General features: G+C 39.5%; 1 protein-coding gene across 1 annotated transcript in view; it reads right to left on the bottom strand.

The window, feature by feature from the left end:
• raver2 (ribonucleoprotein, PTB-binding 2) overlaps positions 1–16,622 on the bottom strand; it is a 60,029-nt gene that overhangs the window by 15,736 nt on the left and 27,671 nt on the right. Inside the window, exons 3-5 of the mRNA XM_063891763.1 lie at positions 11,120–11,427; positions 10,474–10,638; positions 3,431–3,622 (exon numbers count right to left, since the gene is read on the bottom strand). Coding sequence (XP_063747833.1) covers positions 3,431–3,622; positions 10,474–10,638; positions 11,120–11,427 — 665 coding nt within the window. The remainder of the gene's footprint in view (positions 1–3,430; positions 3,623–10,473; positions 10,639–11,119; positions 11,428–16,622) is intronic.

Genomic DNA, 16,622 nt, shown 5'->3' with positions numbered 1-16,622 from the left:
ACTACAATCTTGCTGAGGTGTGAAAACAGAAAACACACAGAGGAAATGCACAAACAAGACAATAATATATATTACTTTCAGCGTAGTGTTACAGAATAATCACAAGAGAAAAGCCATCAACTACTTCTGCTTGAATCTAGGAGAGCCCATGTTTTGTTAATCTTGCTAACCAGGAGGAAGGCACATCCTTACATTGCCTAAAGTTTGAAGTCTTGCGAGTGCTTCTTAATGCAAAGTTAGAGTTCTTAATTAACCTTTTTTTAAAGATGATTCTTTTGCATTACTAAGCTTTATAGGATAGCTGCTACCACAGAGACAAATTAGCGGTGAGAGATTTTGATGTTGAAGAGGTTAATGTGTTTAAAAAATGTACATGTACTGTATGTTAGAAAAGCTGTCTGTACCAGTGTTACTTGTGTTTCCAGATTTGCACCTCCATCTCTAATATGTCTATTTGACACTACTCCAGTACCTATTTCAGCCTGCTGGTTTGAGTTGCTTTTACTTTAATTACTTCATTTTTTATTGAATGTGCATCACGATGTTGTTGCTGTATTGTGTATCTGATTTTGTTTCTTATCACACATGTGTGTTACCCCTGTTGATAGTGAAGCTTACATTTCATTTGAAATTACCTGAATTTCCAGGAACTGAAAGGACCTCAGCATTTAATCGAAAAGAATACAGTAAGGCACGTCCCTAAATAAATGAAATGACTCATTATTACGCAGCAAAATTTAATTTAACAGACTCAAATTAAATCCTATTGAATTAGACTGCTTCAAATTGAATGGAGCAGCCCTTCTAGATCCTCTTCAGTCCTGATAGTGCGGCGGCAGGACTCGCTGTCTAGCCCAAAGACATGGCTATTTAAAACAACATTAGCAGGATGGTGATATTTCCTCCTCGTCTACCCCCGAGCTACAGCATGACTTCAGCTCAAGTCAACCTTGTTTCCTCCCTGTCACATCCTGAAGAGAGAGCATTACTGATGGGGACGGAGCCGGTCTGACTCAAGCTTGTCAGCTAGAGGGGAAGAGACTTGTGCAAACATACAGTATGTGTGTTTGTGTGTTACAGCAGAAAAATTGGCGTGTGTGTGCGTCGAACAAGGCCAGTCGTAGCTGACAGCGTCTTTCAAGGGAAGATGGAGAGAGGAGGGAGAGTAGGAGCACTCTCCCATTTCTTTTTTCTTTGCTGGAGAAAATGTCAGCGTGCATCAGTCTGTTTAGCTGCTGGCACAAAACCCAGCCACACACTCACACACATACGCAAGCCAGGGAGGTAAGGGAGCCGCGAAGAAGAGAAGGCGAGAAATGTCGCGTAAGGAGAGGGATGGAGGGAGAAGAAAGAGGAGGGAGGAGAAGGCCATCTGGTCCTCAGCGTTCACACTTGCATTCACTTACTGGAAAATCGCCTCAGAGGAGAACTGTACCCAGGAGTAGGTCTCTTTCTGAAGGTCTGATGTTTCCTTTACCAGCTGCTCACATTCAGTACAATAATCCTAAAAGGAGCCTGGGGGTACGAATGTAACCTTATGGTCCTCACAAACCTATTCTGACTCTCTTTCTCTTACTTCACTTTTCTGGTCTCTTCCTTAACCAATCCCTCTTTCTCTGAATATCCCTTTCGCTCTTCAAGTCAGCCTTATTTTCCTCTTCTTATTTATTCAGACACAACATATTTCATCATTAAGTTTCTTGCAATCGGACTGTGACCGTACCTTCCCTGCTTTTCAACCTGTAATTTTCAACACATTCATCTCAAGGCCACAACCTATTTAACCGACGCCTTATAATTCTTGCTTTGCAACAGTTGGGGATGAAATCACAGAATACTGCAGGATGAGGAAAATAAAGAAAGTGTAGTGTCATAGTCTAGCAATTTGAAATGAAGAATTAATAGATTTTGCACACTCACTGTGGTTATATACATTTTTGTTCAGGGAACTGTCTCAAGTGTGTTGTCAGTGGTGCAGTTTGGGTACATTAAAGCAACAAATGATGACTTTTAATGGTAGCCATCTATAGGGTAAAAAAAGTGTAATCTTAAATGTTATTATCACATGAGAGTAAAGCAGCAAGCTGTAATGGTTTTACATGCCCTATACCATATGTAACCCATAATAACACATAAAGCTGGAGTTCATGTGAATAGGTACCTATACCATAGGTATATCATTTGTACCTATACACTCAATGTGCAAAACCTGATCAATTTACCTTTAACATTGGGAATGAGTGCCATTATTAATTCTGATTGTTATACAATACTAGACGCCATGTAAAGCCATATTGAAGAAAGTCGGAAAATGGCCGTAATAACATCATAATGTATTTACTGATGTAACACACTGACTACAAGACCCTACTTCCAATGTTTTTAGATACAGATTTAAAAGACGTTTTTACATCTTTTACTCTCATGAATATTTTATCTAAATATAAAATACATATTTATATATAAATTGAGTTTATGCAAATCACATGGCAAACTTATTTATATCACCTACCAAGACATCTAGCATTTTCCATTTTCCACACTTGTCAGTACTCATGCGGTTGATTTTGATGCAAAAGAGTGAAATATTTGCTTGAATCAAAATTCTGTACATGTACAACTGATCACTTGTATTTACATCCTGTGCAATTTTGCTTCATTTATTCCTATGACTGTGTGTTTGAGTGTCAAACTGTGCCGAGAGTTGTTGTATTTTAGGCAGAAGGAGATGGTGGAGGAGCCCAATCAGTCTATAGAACTATAATTATCACGTCAGTGCCTTTCTGCTGCCACAGTACAGCGTAGGAGGCATACCAAAGTTACAAAAATGATTTCAGCCAGACCTTACATGTGTACCAGAGGTTTAACGGATAAGTTGGCTAGTCATCCTATAGTCTACGAATGTGCTTTTACTTCAGGCAAGCAATACAGTATCTCCAGCTCACACAAGCCTGCGTGGTTCTGTCTGATCCTGGCTCATCTGTGAACGGCCTCTAAGAGCGTAAGAGGGTCTTGTCATTTAATGGTTTTATTACAGACAAGTGTTGATCACTGTTATTTGGTGAAAATATATGACAACCAAATTAGTCCAATAGTCAACTACTTTTTGTGAGTAGATAATGACTGCAAAAAGGTGTCCTTAGTGATACTGTATATGAATATCTTAAATGTGTAAATCTGAACAATGTATGTGCAAAAACCAGTTGGAGCTGGATCACAATTATTGTTTCCACCAATCAATCTAAGGCTAGTAAAAAGCTAATTACTAGGAGCTTTTAAAACTGTGTGCAGATCTTGTCTGTTTCATGAGTGTATGTATAAGCCTGCAAAATCCGATGCTTTGCTGATACAGTGTATTGAGGACATGTTTCTATGGAGGAAATCAATGTTTTCCAAAATAAAATAAAAAGCTCTGTGCATCAATACTCACCATACCCTGGGCGGCGATGAGTGCAGCCAGGGTGCTTCTCCCTGTTGTGCCGGGGCTGCAGAGGGACAGCCGAACCTCTTGTCCTCCCACCAGTGTTCGGTCCATCTCAATCAGCACAGCCTCCGCTTGCTCTGCACTCTCATACTCCACCACACCAAAGCCTCGGACTGGGCTGCCCTCATCCTGAGCAAGCTACAAAATATACAAAAAAATGCACTAGATCAGGGCTGGGGGGTGAGTTTTCAAATTCAGAAATCTGAGCTCAGTATAGTAATTTGGTATTGACTCAACCTCACTCTCACAGTATACATCCAATGTGTTGCTGTAATTTTCTTCTTAGGGGCAAAAAAGGTCCCTTATTGACTTTTTAATTTAACCAATATGATTTTTAATACTTCTGCAGCAACTTTGATCCAAGAAAACTTTAATTAAACCAAGACTGCTTTTTTCTTACCTCTGCAAAATCTGCGGAGTGATTGTTTTTATTAGTTTAACCAATATGTTTCCTCTTATTATCCAACATAACACATTTATCTTGTCGAATTGGCTTTTAGTTACCTCCCATAAGCCAAGAACATGCAGGTTAAGTGATCTAGGGTAATCTGCACTTGAGGGAATGGAAATGTGTCTATGTGACAGAGCTGTGACAAACTGCCCAATGCAACACTGAATAAGCAGGAAAAGCAAACGGATGAAAGGATGATCTGAAGAGCATCACTGGAGATGTTTATTTTCCGGAACAAGTGAGCCAAATGAAACCTTTTACTACTGTAGATGCATACAGCAATGCCAATGAATGGTGTCATCTTTTGCTGCTAGCATTAAAGAAAAAGAAACTGTGCCAGAAGAACAAAACATGAACCAGTGGACCCACTGTATCTCTGCCTCATCTCTAATGGATTTCTTCTTGTTAAACCTTGACAAAAGTCCTCACTTCTGATCAACCAACACTAAAGCCTAATTTCTACCGCCCATTGCGTCCTTTCAGACTTCCTTAGTCAACTGCAAGAATAATAAAAAAAAAAATCAGAAGCATTTTTGTTAAGAGCTGTTTTAAAGAAGTGAAGATCCTATGGTTGGGTTTCTCTTCATTATGCAAAAGAAAATTAACTCATTATAAATCATATCATTCTTATAAACCGATGAAAGCTGCATGCTGCTCAAAAGAAGCCCTCTTTTTTCCTGAACAAAACAGGTAAAATGCCTGGAAACAAGTGCCTGACCCCATTTAGGGATAGTCAGACTATTAATCCAGAACAACCTCTGCAGCTGAGGTAACCATGGTGATGAAAAAGTGTGTCAGCAGCGTGAGACTACAAAACAAGATACAAGTCTATTGTTGCTAGCTCATGCTAAATCACTCTTTAGAGATTCGGCAAATAAATGTTTTTATGTAGTTCTAGTTCATACAAACACAACAACGAGGGATTACAAAATAAACACAGTTCAACTGTTTTGGGTGTGTGTGTGTGTGTGTGTGTGTGTGTGTGTGTGTGTGTGTGTGTGTGTGTGTGTGTGTGTGTGTGTGTGTGTGTGTGTGTGTGTGACTGATAACTGTGTTGTGTTGGGGGAAAAACAGCTTTTCTTAGCTCTTTTGTTAAAAAAAAAACTGTGAACAATCAGAAAAAGGAATGGTGTTAAGAGTTACATCCTTGCCTTGCTTCTCCCGACTAACCGTTCACACACATAACAAGGTTCTATATGTTTGTTAAAGCAGCCAAATGTGCACTGGTCTATAAAATGATTATAGCATGCTGTAATGGCAGTGGTTGTGAGAACAACATGGAAAGTTAATTGAAAAAGTTATCATAGTTGCCTTATGGTTACTGAGGATCAATAAAACAGATCCCTGAGGGCAGTAGGGACTGCTGACGAGTAACATTTCTCCCAAACACGATACACGTCTCTGTCAAGAAGGTTCATTCATTTCCAGTGTGTGAGGAGCAGCTAAATAATGCAGGCAGGCTAATAGCTAATAGCAAATGAATGATGGTGGATAATGATACAAGCTAAGAACTGATGGTTTATGGTCAAAAAAGCACAGCACTTGACCTACTGCTGGTCGTGGCTAAATTCTATTAAAAATACTGAACAAATACATCAGTGCTTGATTCAACTGACCTTTCAAATTATATATCCACCTTCTGCGTCTGTTTAAGCGTTTATTTATGTAATACTGATATAATTTTTTTGGTAAATGACCATTGAGGTAAATTACTACATGTTCTGTAGCATTCAGAGGATATGTAGAAAGGTAACTTGGCCAATATTTATATGGAAAAAATAAAAGCTTGATTATTAATTGGATTTTTTCGCATTAAAAGTTGGCATTTGGTTGTCTAAATGTTAAGAAGTCTCTTCCCTTACTGCATAGTCCATGTGGATACTTTATAAATATACCATGGCTACAACTAGCAATAATAAAAGCAATATTGTATTATTGCTATTATTGAATAGTATAGATAGCATAGATTTAACTAGGTTTTTTTTATGTTGTAGAAAATGTAACATAATTTAAAAAAAGACCAACTCAAGTTTCAGACGATTTATGATTGCAATTAAACTTCCTTGCAATACAATCAAATCAGGATTTCAATAAAACAATAGACAGGTTACAAATCAGTGGGAAGTCATTTGTACTGTTTTTCTCGGACACTGATGCCTGTTACCATCAGCACTCAATCAAATGGCCCTCCACTTCTTCCACCCGTCCACCCCTCCTCTTATTCGTCTGCAGCTCCCTCCGGTCTGAACAGAGGATGGATGGAGGGAATGAGGAAGGAAAATGCATGTAGTGTGGAGGAGTAGGTCGATAGGCTATTATCATCAGCATACATTAGGCAAACTGTATAGAAATAACATGAACCACTCTACCACTTGAGATCGACAGACGGATGGAGGGGGAGAGAGCGTGGGAGTGAGGATAAGATGGTGAGAGAAAAAAGGAGTAAATGAGAAAAAAAACGAGTGATTGATTATGTGACTGACGCGTGAAGAAAGTGAGTGGAAGTGGGTAAACTGTGAAATGTACAGTATTGAAATGGATTGTGTGGAAATGGTATCATCAAAATACTGTATGTGTGCATGTGTGAATAAAGATGTGAAGACTGACTGTGTCTCACTCTTTTTCTCCAACTGCACTCACACTAAATAAAATATTCAATCATTAAGATCCGCACGAACAGTTACGCAAATGTCATTTGTACAATGTACTGTAGCCTTGTATATATACAGTAGCTCCCTTTTGGTTCTCTCTTTGGTGTATTTGTATCCTCATTACATACAAATAAATGCATTTTTCTGCTTGTCTGCTGTGTTGTTATAATGAAAAAAAGGCACTTCTGTAGTATCACTGACATCTTTCACTTTCCTTGTAATGTCTGGCAGTTGCTCTGCGTTTCCCTAAAGGTATGATTTAGAAAAGATTAATTTGTTACTTCATCACTTATCTTGTAAATTATCTTTGATGTAAATCTAAAGAAGATTGGCCCAGAGGAAATTCCTGCAAAGTGTATTTAATCAGTGTAATTAACAGAAAGCAGATTTTCATGGTTTGGCCAACAGGAAGTGAAGAGCAACAGAATAAAGAAACCCACTTCACAATAAGCTCCATGCTATGAAGCACAGGAGTTTTGTTCTGTCATGAAGCATATACAAAACATCCAAACCAGAGTCCTGCACAGGTACAGGTCTGCAAACCTGTAGCCTGTTAACCACCCAAAAATAAATCTGAACCAAACCTGACCCATTTCTAAAAGTCCTGGGACCCCAAACATGATTCAAATCACAGGCTTTGGAGTGGGATCAGTGTCAAGCTTTCACAATGAGATGACTTCTGGCAGGTGATTAGGATTATGCTTCTTCATATTATCGGATTTATGCTTTTAATAGCCAACTGTACTTAACTTTATGCATTTTATAGTGGAACAAGAGGGATAACATGCAAAGTTACATATGTAGCTTGTTGCACAATCTTGGTCCATTCTATGTTAATTTCCAGCACACCCAGGAATAATGCTTAGGTATTTTTGTTTTATCACACTCTTTTGTCAGTTAAAGAAAATTGACTTTGCCCCTGATTTTGACAACATAATCAAAAAGCTCTGCCAAATGAGTCAAGAAGTCAAAGTGCATTAGCACTCAAGAAATAACTTCAATTATGGCATAATTAACAGCAGATGACAGACCAATTTTCTCCTTGTACAGAATAAAAGCATGTCCAGAAACTCATTAAATAGAAACATAAAATCATAAACCCATAGTTTTCTGGGGATTTGCAGTTAGAAAGACTTGGGATTTTTGTTCCCAAGTCTTGTGTTGTTGAAGTTAATGCAAAATTGAGGGTTCATTACAGAACAATATTGTGACGATTATAAAACTCAGTTAGGACCAAACTCTACAATCTGACTTAATCGGTGAAGATTCAGACACAGATGTTATGATGGTAGGGCCCATATTTAAATACCTGATTTTCTTTCAAAGAATAACGATAATACAGAAGATATTGCAGGTATTGACTTTTCCAAAGCTAAATAAATAAAGATAAACTGTATTTTCCTAAATGCATATAAACAGTAAGTCTGTCTGTTGGAGTTACCATCTATCAGAGTGTGTGACAGCCCTTGACCTCAAGTCATGGTCCACAGCCAAGAGATGCTGACTGAGGCTCCAACAGGGCTAATTTTGTGTGTGTGTGTGTGTGTGTGTGTGTGTGTGTGTGTGTGTGTGTGTGTGTGTGTGTGTGTGTGTGTGTGTGTGTGTGTGTGTGTGTGTGTGTGTGTGTGTGTGTGTGTGTCTGAGTGAGTTTGAACAGCTACATCAGCTGTCTGAATCGGGTGATGAGGTCACGACAGCCCTGTCACAGCTGTCTGTGAAGTAAGGTACATGACCTGTCACAGTGAAGAGTTTAACTGTAAAGATTATTATGAAGAGAGCTGAAGAAATCAAGCAGAGGATGTGTTTGTGAGTGTACATGGGACAAACTGACTGGGAGTTTTCATTAAAGTATCATTTAGAAATAGAGGACTCTAGAAAAAATAATACAACTTAGGATGGGTGATCTCACATTAAACAATTCTACTAAATTGAAGTTGAATCACACCAAATAACAAAGGTTTTTCGTGGTTTTTCATTATTTTGTGTACAGTAGAAATGTAATTAAACATGACACTGATCTTTTTTAAAATTATTTCTTCAAGTCAAACTTGGAAAACACTACAAGTTCCACCAAGAGGAGCATAGTTGTGTCAATCAAGATTGTACTTCAAAAGATGAGTTTTGAATTTCCAGCCCTTATGATTACATGATACAAAATATGCCAGCAGTCTTGCCACGGTGACTGACAGTCTACCTCTCTTTACATTTCACTTCAGCTGTCTGCCTCGGTCCCTCTATTGGTCCTGACACTGTCAGCCCTCTCCTCCATCACTCCAACCTCTTTCTAATAAATCTGGCATTCTCAGGACCGCCCCCACTCATTTCCATCCCTCCTTACTGTCTCCATCCTGCTGTCTTTCCCTCTAATATAGTTGACATTCCTAACCTTCTCCTCCCTCTACCTCTCCTGGCTGACTTAAGCCAAATTGCTGCTTTGAGGGTCCTTTCGTGGGTAGCAGAATTATAGTGCTCAGGGCCAAGGCCACAAGTTAAGTGCACTCTGCACCAGGAAAAAGTAACAAGAAGACTGAGCTACATATGTGCACAGATGAGGATGAAGGTTTATGTAAGACAGACTGAAGTAAGATGAAGCTTTGATTTACAACAACTAAGAAGCAAGCAGCATATATTTGATAGGTTTGCATGTCAACAATTCATTAGATGTTGCGATTACATGATGAGCACCTCTGGGAGGAATGCCCAAATAGATCAATTATCATGATGGAAAATTGTCAGACTATAGCAATAGCTGGGTGTGCCCAATAAAGCACTCAATGCTTGTCTGTTCTCGCATTGAATTCAATTGTATCTGCACTTAGTATCACAACTGATATGTGACAAACTTGGACATACCGTGCTTCAATTGAATGCAAAGCAGCATTTATAGCTAAAATGGCTTTGCAGTACTCTCCCACACAGGCAGGTTAGTAAATAATCATTTGAACGCTACCATCATGTTTTCATTTGCCTGTGTATGTTGTTTCTTCCTCCTTTTCATGGTTTACAGGGTTTCAAAAGCTTTGTGCCTGAAGTATTTCGAGTGCATAGATGCAGTTCAGTCACACATACAAGCACATACTGTACTGTACATGAAACACGCTGAACCATAGGTCAAAGCCTGCTGGCACTGCAACAGTGAAGCAACATGAGCTAAACACCCACAAAGCATCCTGGGAGCAGGACGATGTGGGTGTATTGATTTCTGTGTGGGAGAGGGGCAGAGGGGTGGAGCTAAAACTGGAAATGCAGCAATGACTGATAGACATTGAGTAATGTCTAAATGGGATTGTGGGAGTGCATGTGATGGGGCAGGGGGGTGTATAACACAGCTGAACTGAAACAGAGCAGAGTGGGAGGGAGGGAGTTTAAGGCTGGGGCTGGTGTCACAGCAGCCACGCCTCGCCATGGAAACAGTTGCCTGGTGATAATGCGATGGCAAATAGTGACGCTGCTCCCTGGATCAGCCACTCCCACCTGGTTGGGTTCAATTGATAAACATTTTCGGGGATGGAACTAACAATTTCAAAATGAGAGCGTTAGCAATATTACAGTGATTCTCAGTGGAGCTTGTGTGACAGTATTAAGGAAAATAAACTTTCTTGTAGAGCTTCTGCTTGGAAAATAAAAAAGCAGAATATGGCTCCTTTTATCTCAAATGTTGTTTTCACAACAAAGGCACGCTCAATGGGCCATATATTGGATATATCATTCTGAAGATGTGTTCTTGCGCATACAAGTTGTGAATTCTAAAAAGCTCTGTATAATTTGTGTAAGGCATGCGTTTACATGAAACAATAAATCACCATCTGGACAATGTATATTTGTAATTCAAAGAGCTACAGAATCTATATTTCTTGATCTATCACACACAAAGAAGTACCACTCACTTGACAGAAGACAGGTTTGTATGTTTCTGAGAAGAGCTGGGTCAGTTCCTCAGAGTCACAGAGGTCCAGTGGCAGCCGGTTTATACACAGACACCTGGAGTGCAGGTTTTCCTCTTGACTCAGCTGGTTGACGTCCATCCACTGCACCATCAATGAGCGATCCTCCTGCACGATCAGAGAGCAGCATTAGATTTTGCCAAGACCCTAAAGTCCCTTTACACTCTCACACTATACTCTCTAATTTCAGCATCCATTATATAAACATATTAGTTGATTTTTAATTACAGCATGTTGTATACAACCATTCTCTCCTCCTTTACAGAGCTGATATTAAAACTTGTCAGCCCTTGAGATGAAAACTTCCATCTACAGTTTCCTGATCACAAATGCAAGGTCAGGCAAGGTCAAAATTAAGTGCTCTAATTAATGAATAGAAATGTTTTTTGATCAGCATTTATGAATACGAGTTATCACTGACTCAAAATATATAATTTCTGATATAAATATTTCACTTTCTGTGTGTTGGCCAGTAGTCTAGTGTTTCCTCTTTTCTACTCACCTTTTTTCAGTTTTATATAAAAAAATTAACAAGAACATCAAACAATCAAAAATTACGAGCTTATTTTAACAACCAACTATAACGTACCAGCGGTCGTCCCAGCAGCTCAGAGCGGGCCCGTGAAGCAGAATCCTTCTTCATGTATTCAACAAACCCATATCCTTTGGAGTGGCCCGTCAGCTGGCTGTACACCAGGAAGGAGCGCTCGATGTTCCCATAGGCGCGTACCAGCTCCTCCAACTGCTGGGCGGTGAAGGTGTGGGGCAGGTTGGTGAGACAGAGCAGGGAGTCGGTGGGCTGCAGCGTGACGTTGATCAGGCGTCCCCGGACAGTGCTGTGGTGGAGGGAGCGGATGGCATCCTGAGCCTGGCCCCCGTTCAGCAAAGTCACAAAGGCTGGAGGAGGGGACATTATGGAGACAGAGACGAGGCGAAAAAGACAGACAAAGAAGAGGATGCACACATAGAATGACATGCACAGACATATGTGGACAGGGACATGTGAGAGACAAGCACAACACAAACATACATTTAAAGCAGACATTGAGAAACAGGCAGAGAGCAGTTTGTGGAAAATGCAGAACACACAGTCAAAAAACATGCAAAAAACAAGTCACATGAAAAGCAAAGAAAATGAATGACAGGCCGAAAGTGGCAAAGTGACAGAAAAAATAAGGGATAAAAGAGAAAATTTGGGCACAAACAAACAAAATCCCAGACAGTCATAATGACAGAGAGACAGACAGACAGATACACAGAGAGAAAGACAACACATTAGCTAGAAAGCCAATAGGGAGCCACTATGCAGGGGGAATCCACTGTGACACACACATATACACATACTAATCATTTAAAAAAAAACTGGGTCAGAGAAAAAATACTATTTAGGAATGCTTGAATATTAATGGGAATGTCCATGCATTGCAAATAATAACTACTCCTTATCAGAGATTCCTTCCAATTAAGTCAAGATTATCATGTTTTTTTCCTTCCAGATATTACTCCCATCTCTGAAATTGACAATGTCAGATGTCTGGCTGTCAGTCCTTTCAGGGTGTTCTGTGGTTTTTGCCATTAAAACGAGAAAAGCCTACTGCGCAAAGGAAAGTCTTTCATATGCTATGTCATTTTATGTAAAACTTTGGTTTGGATTCCCAATACACTTCCTTTCCTATTGAACTACACAAGGAAATGTGTGTGAGTATAAAGAACAATAATAGCCTCGAGTGAATATAGCATTTAACAGCCTCATATGAAAAACAGCCACTGACGGATTAATGGGCTGTGAAATGAGGTGGTTATCATTTGATCTGCGAAGTGTAGCTAAAAACCCAATGTGTGTGTGTGTGTGTGTGTGTGTGTGTGTGTGTGTGTGTGTGTGTGTGTGTGTGTGTGTGTGTGTGTGTGTGTGTGTGTGTGTGTGTGTAACTCAAATATACAATAATCTGTACAGCTAAAGCTAGGCAACCACACAATTTAACAACAGTTTGAAACTTACACCTGAATCACACTAGGGATTATTACTGAAACAATGTAAATTAAATTTTCCTCATCTCCTTTATGACGGATCAACTAAGCAAAGCCCTGTGTTTCTGCTTCCACAAAAGGGGCCTGAGGCATAAATGTTAAATTGTATTATGCAGCTCTCAGCAGGCGTTGCTGAAAAAGAGCAGTAAGACATAACGAAAGCACTTTCTGGGCACCCTTAGGTGTCAAAAGAAGAATAGAGGGAATTTGAATTGTAAATATCTAACTAGGCTAACACAGTAGGTACACACAGGACATGAATGAGGCCAAAAGAAAAAAGCGTATCAAATAAAAAATGCTATTTGAAACTGAGAAGCAACTTCCTGGGTCCAGTGTAACGATGGTGATAGAGATAAAATGCTTAGTGATGAGCACCTTCTTTTTAGACTTAAACTGAATTGCATCACACCCTAGTAACCATAAGAGAATAAATACATATATTACTGATTCATGGTACTGTAGAGTAACAGACTGAAGATTCTGCCGATATTAAGCTTTTCCCAGTCAAAAATATCTCCTTGCCTCAGGACGATGCCGGCCCCTGCACCTGAGCAAGAACACAACCCACCGTCTCTCAAAGCTCCAACCTAGTCTTCTGTGATTCTAACCCTGAAGTCCGACACTGTTGTTCGTATGAAAGTGTTTCACCACGCTTCAGGAAACATTGCACGACCCACCAGAACACCTTGTTTCATTTTAACGAAATGTTATTGGCTATCTCTTCTTCATCATCAGGGTGGTGCCTGAAACCGTTTTCAGTCATTTTGGATGCTACTATGTAAAACTTTACAGTCTTTTATTACCTTTAAAAAATGTATATAAAAAGGAAACCTTTAAACTGTGACATTTGATAAATACGCCATTTCTTTAAACCCCTTAATGATGCTACAAGTTGGAAGTAAAAGTTGACAGAGTTACAATTTAGCATTATTCAGGAGGGGCCAAGACAAAAGAGAGGCTTCATCCTTAAATATTGAGTCTTTATTTCCTGTTTCAAATATTTATGGATATATATATATTAAACTATACCCACAATTGTCATTACTGGTATGTTTTGATTGACCTCTAAAAAGGGAGCTAGAGCCCCCGCTAAGCCTCTGGAACCATAGTGAGTGTCAATCAGAGTAAAAAATCAAGGTAGGCAAATGTGTTTGTTTTGATATCCAAACTAGGCATACATTTCTGCTTTATGTGTTCCTGTCATGGCCTGCTGTGTGGCAATGTGTGCGTGTTCTGAGATCAGATGTGGACCACGTCTATCATCATAAACAACAAAGCAGAACAAAAAAGTGGATTGCAAAATGGTGATCAATACTTTTTGGCCACTGCTCCACCCGCACAACACCTTTAAAACAATTCAGCGACAAAAGTAACATCCCAAAATGCCAAGCACCATGTCTGATCCTGGATGCACGGTCAGGCTCCAACAAATCCCTCAGTGATTATTTGTTAAATTATTCACATAAAAACATTGGCAGCTGGTGTCTCTGCCACTCATCGCAGGGAGCAACGCAGCCAGAAACCCTCAGAATGATGAGTGATTTTACGGGCTAAAAAATGAGGCTTCAACCACAAACTATTATTACTCAGTCAAAGCCGGTTACAGTACATGTAACCAGCTTCCATTGTAAAACAGCTAGTTCAGAGACTTAACAAGACAAAGGCATGGCAAAACATTTTGTATAACACCAATAGAAAAATGACAGTCAGAACTCCTTTTTTAATCATTATTACACATGTAAGATATTTGTATATATGATAGATACTTATAAGATACACATTAACGTTGGACGAAAATGCACGTTCCCTTTCCGCTCTGGTACATGCTGGTAAATCAAAAATGTACTTAAAAGCAAAGCACATGTGGAGCAGACAGGAAATCTGGAGGTGGCTAAAACACATCATGCACCAACTGACCTGGACACGAACACCACCGTTTTATCCAACATCAAAGCTAAAGGCTAGGTTGGCGAAGGATGCAACGTCAACTTTCTTTTGGTTGACAATGTAAAGCCTACAAATGCGCGTTACACACTGCTCCTCTTTTTGTTGGTGACTATGACTCAGATCAGATGGGCGCTGAAGGCTTGGGTGGAATTATTAGCCAAAAAATTGTTGAAATGAGAAACATTTGGGACATCTGCTCAACAGGCGTCTGCACAGAGAACATCAATGTAGGCAGATCTAATGCAAGGTCAGGGTTGAGCTAACACACAAAAAAAATGTTCCCCATCTCTCTGAATCTTTATCAGCTGGCCTGTACTTGTCTTTCTCCCTCTACAGCATCTGTTTCTCTTTTGATCTCTGAGTTTTTGTCTTTCTGCAGATTTATCCATCTTTTTCTGGCTTTAAACTCGTCTGTTTTTTGGTCTCCCTCACTACTTCTCTCCCAGTTTCTGTATCTCTACTTCCATGTGCCTCTGTCTGTCTTCAGATACCGCCTCCAGCCAAATCAATTACCTCAAACCCCATCTAAACACACACTCACTCACACACTCTGTAATAGATCTCTTACACTAAGCTGAGAGCCTAATCTGGTTTTAACCCACTAAGTACGCTACCTAACATTAGGCATTACGAGGAGATGGAGAGAATATGGTTTGGGCTTTATGCTAAAGCTCACCCTCTTTCTATTGCCTCTAATGACACAGTGAAGTCGTCAAGCGGGGGCTGACGTCAAATCCTGCTCAATACCTTCTCAAACTGTGAAAGAGAGAAGTCTATGATGCTTAAATAGTTTACAAAATAATCGTATAATTCACAGTCTGGCATCATTGAGTGGGTTTCAAAAGTGAACCTTGTCAAAAAAGCTGAGGAAAAGAAAGAATTCTCACAAAAGTACATACAACTTAATTATGTGTCCCCGCTTCTGAACGTGTTGATTATTCAGCATGTTCCTGTGAGAGATGTGTAGGGGCACAGGAAAAGAAAAGAAAATCTTCAATTGAAATACCCTTGAAGGCTACAATTCTGCCGCCACGTTGCCTGATGAAGGAGCTAATTAAAATCAGGGAAGCTACCAGCAGCGCGGCAGACCCTTGAAACTCCAGGGGTTGTCCCTTGGATGTGTGAAAGGTGGTCCTGTTTTTTCATCTCGGCCTGGGGCTTAGATTAAAGTCTCAGGTGGAGAGAGGAGTCCACAGAAATAAACATCTCAGTGAGCTAGCAGGGGAAAACTCCAGAACCCAAGTTCAGTCCACGTGCGGTCTCATTTCATGCTGATAGCTGTGTCTTTGAGCACCAGGAAAAGCACTCTATAAAAACCATGTATTATTATTACTATTATCATTATTATTATTATTATTATTATTATTATTATTATTAGAAAAGGTGATACAATTTTGACTTACAACTATTTGATGAAATTGCCTTAAACTTGGCACACACATTGTGAAAACACAGTAAGTGTATCAGAAATTATGAACATCTTTAATATAATCATTTTCCATACGGCTGAGAAACCTGTTTATACGAGGAGGCACTATGGACTCTGTCTCCTGTTGAATAATGCCTTCAATTGTTGATTTTGTTGCTGATATTCAGTAAAATAGGTAAAACCTGGTTCTTTAATTTTGTGGCCAAGGATCAAAAGTTAATTAGAAAGCAATTCCTGGCCTCTAATAATAAACACTTGACCTACAGCTCATTTTTTCTCCAGTTTTTTAATTGGAAAGCTTTCACCTCGGAAAAGCAAGTTATTTTATCAGAATAATTCAAAAGATAGATTTCCTCATGAATCAGCCTAGAAGTTATCTATTATCTTGGACGATACTTTCGTCCCTTACAGACCATCAAGTCAGATAATTATTTTATCCATTACCCTGATCCTTCTTCTATGCTAAAGGTGGAGAGTTGTTAGAGTAATGATGTCGAAGATTTCAATTTGCTCTTAGAGATGAAATGCAGATATGGGGAAGCCAGGGAGCCAGTGAGCCGAGGACGATGTTTAAAAATTACATCATCATTGCCATTTCAACCTGAACTAAGGTAATATTATCTGTGTGTGCACACCAGTAAGAGCACTAGATCTGAATCATCTTAACAATAAAGCCCTTTAGGATGCT

Source organism: Eleginops maclovinus, chromosome 9, assembly GCF_036324505.1.
Source record: "Eleginops maclovinus isolate JMC-PN-2008 ecotype Puerto Natales chromosome 9, JC_Emac_rtc_rv5, whole genome shotgun sequence".
NCBI lineage: Eukaryota > Metazoa > Chordata > Actinopteri > Perciformes > Eleginopidae > Eleginops > Eleginops maclovinus.
The sequence above is the reverse complement of the archived record's forward strand: the minus strand, read 5'-3'. Positions and strand labels throughout refer to the sequence as shown.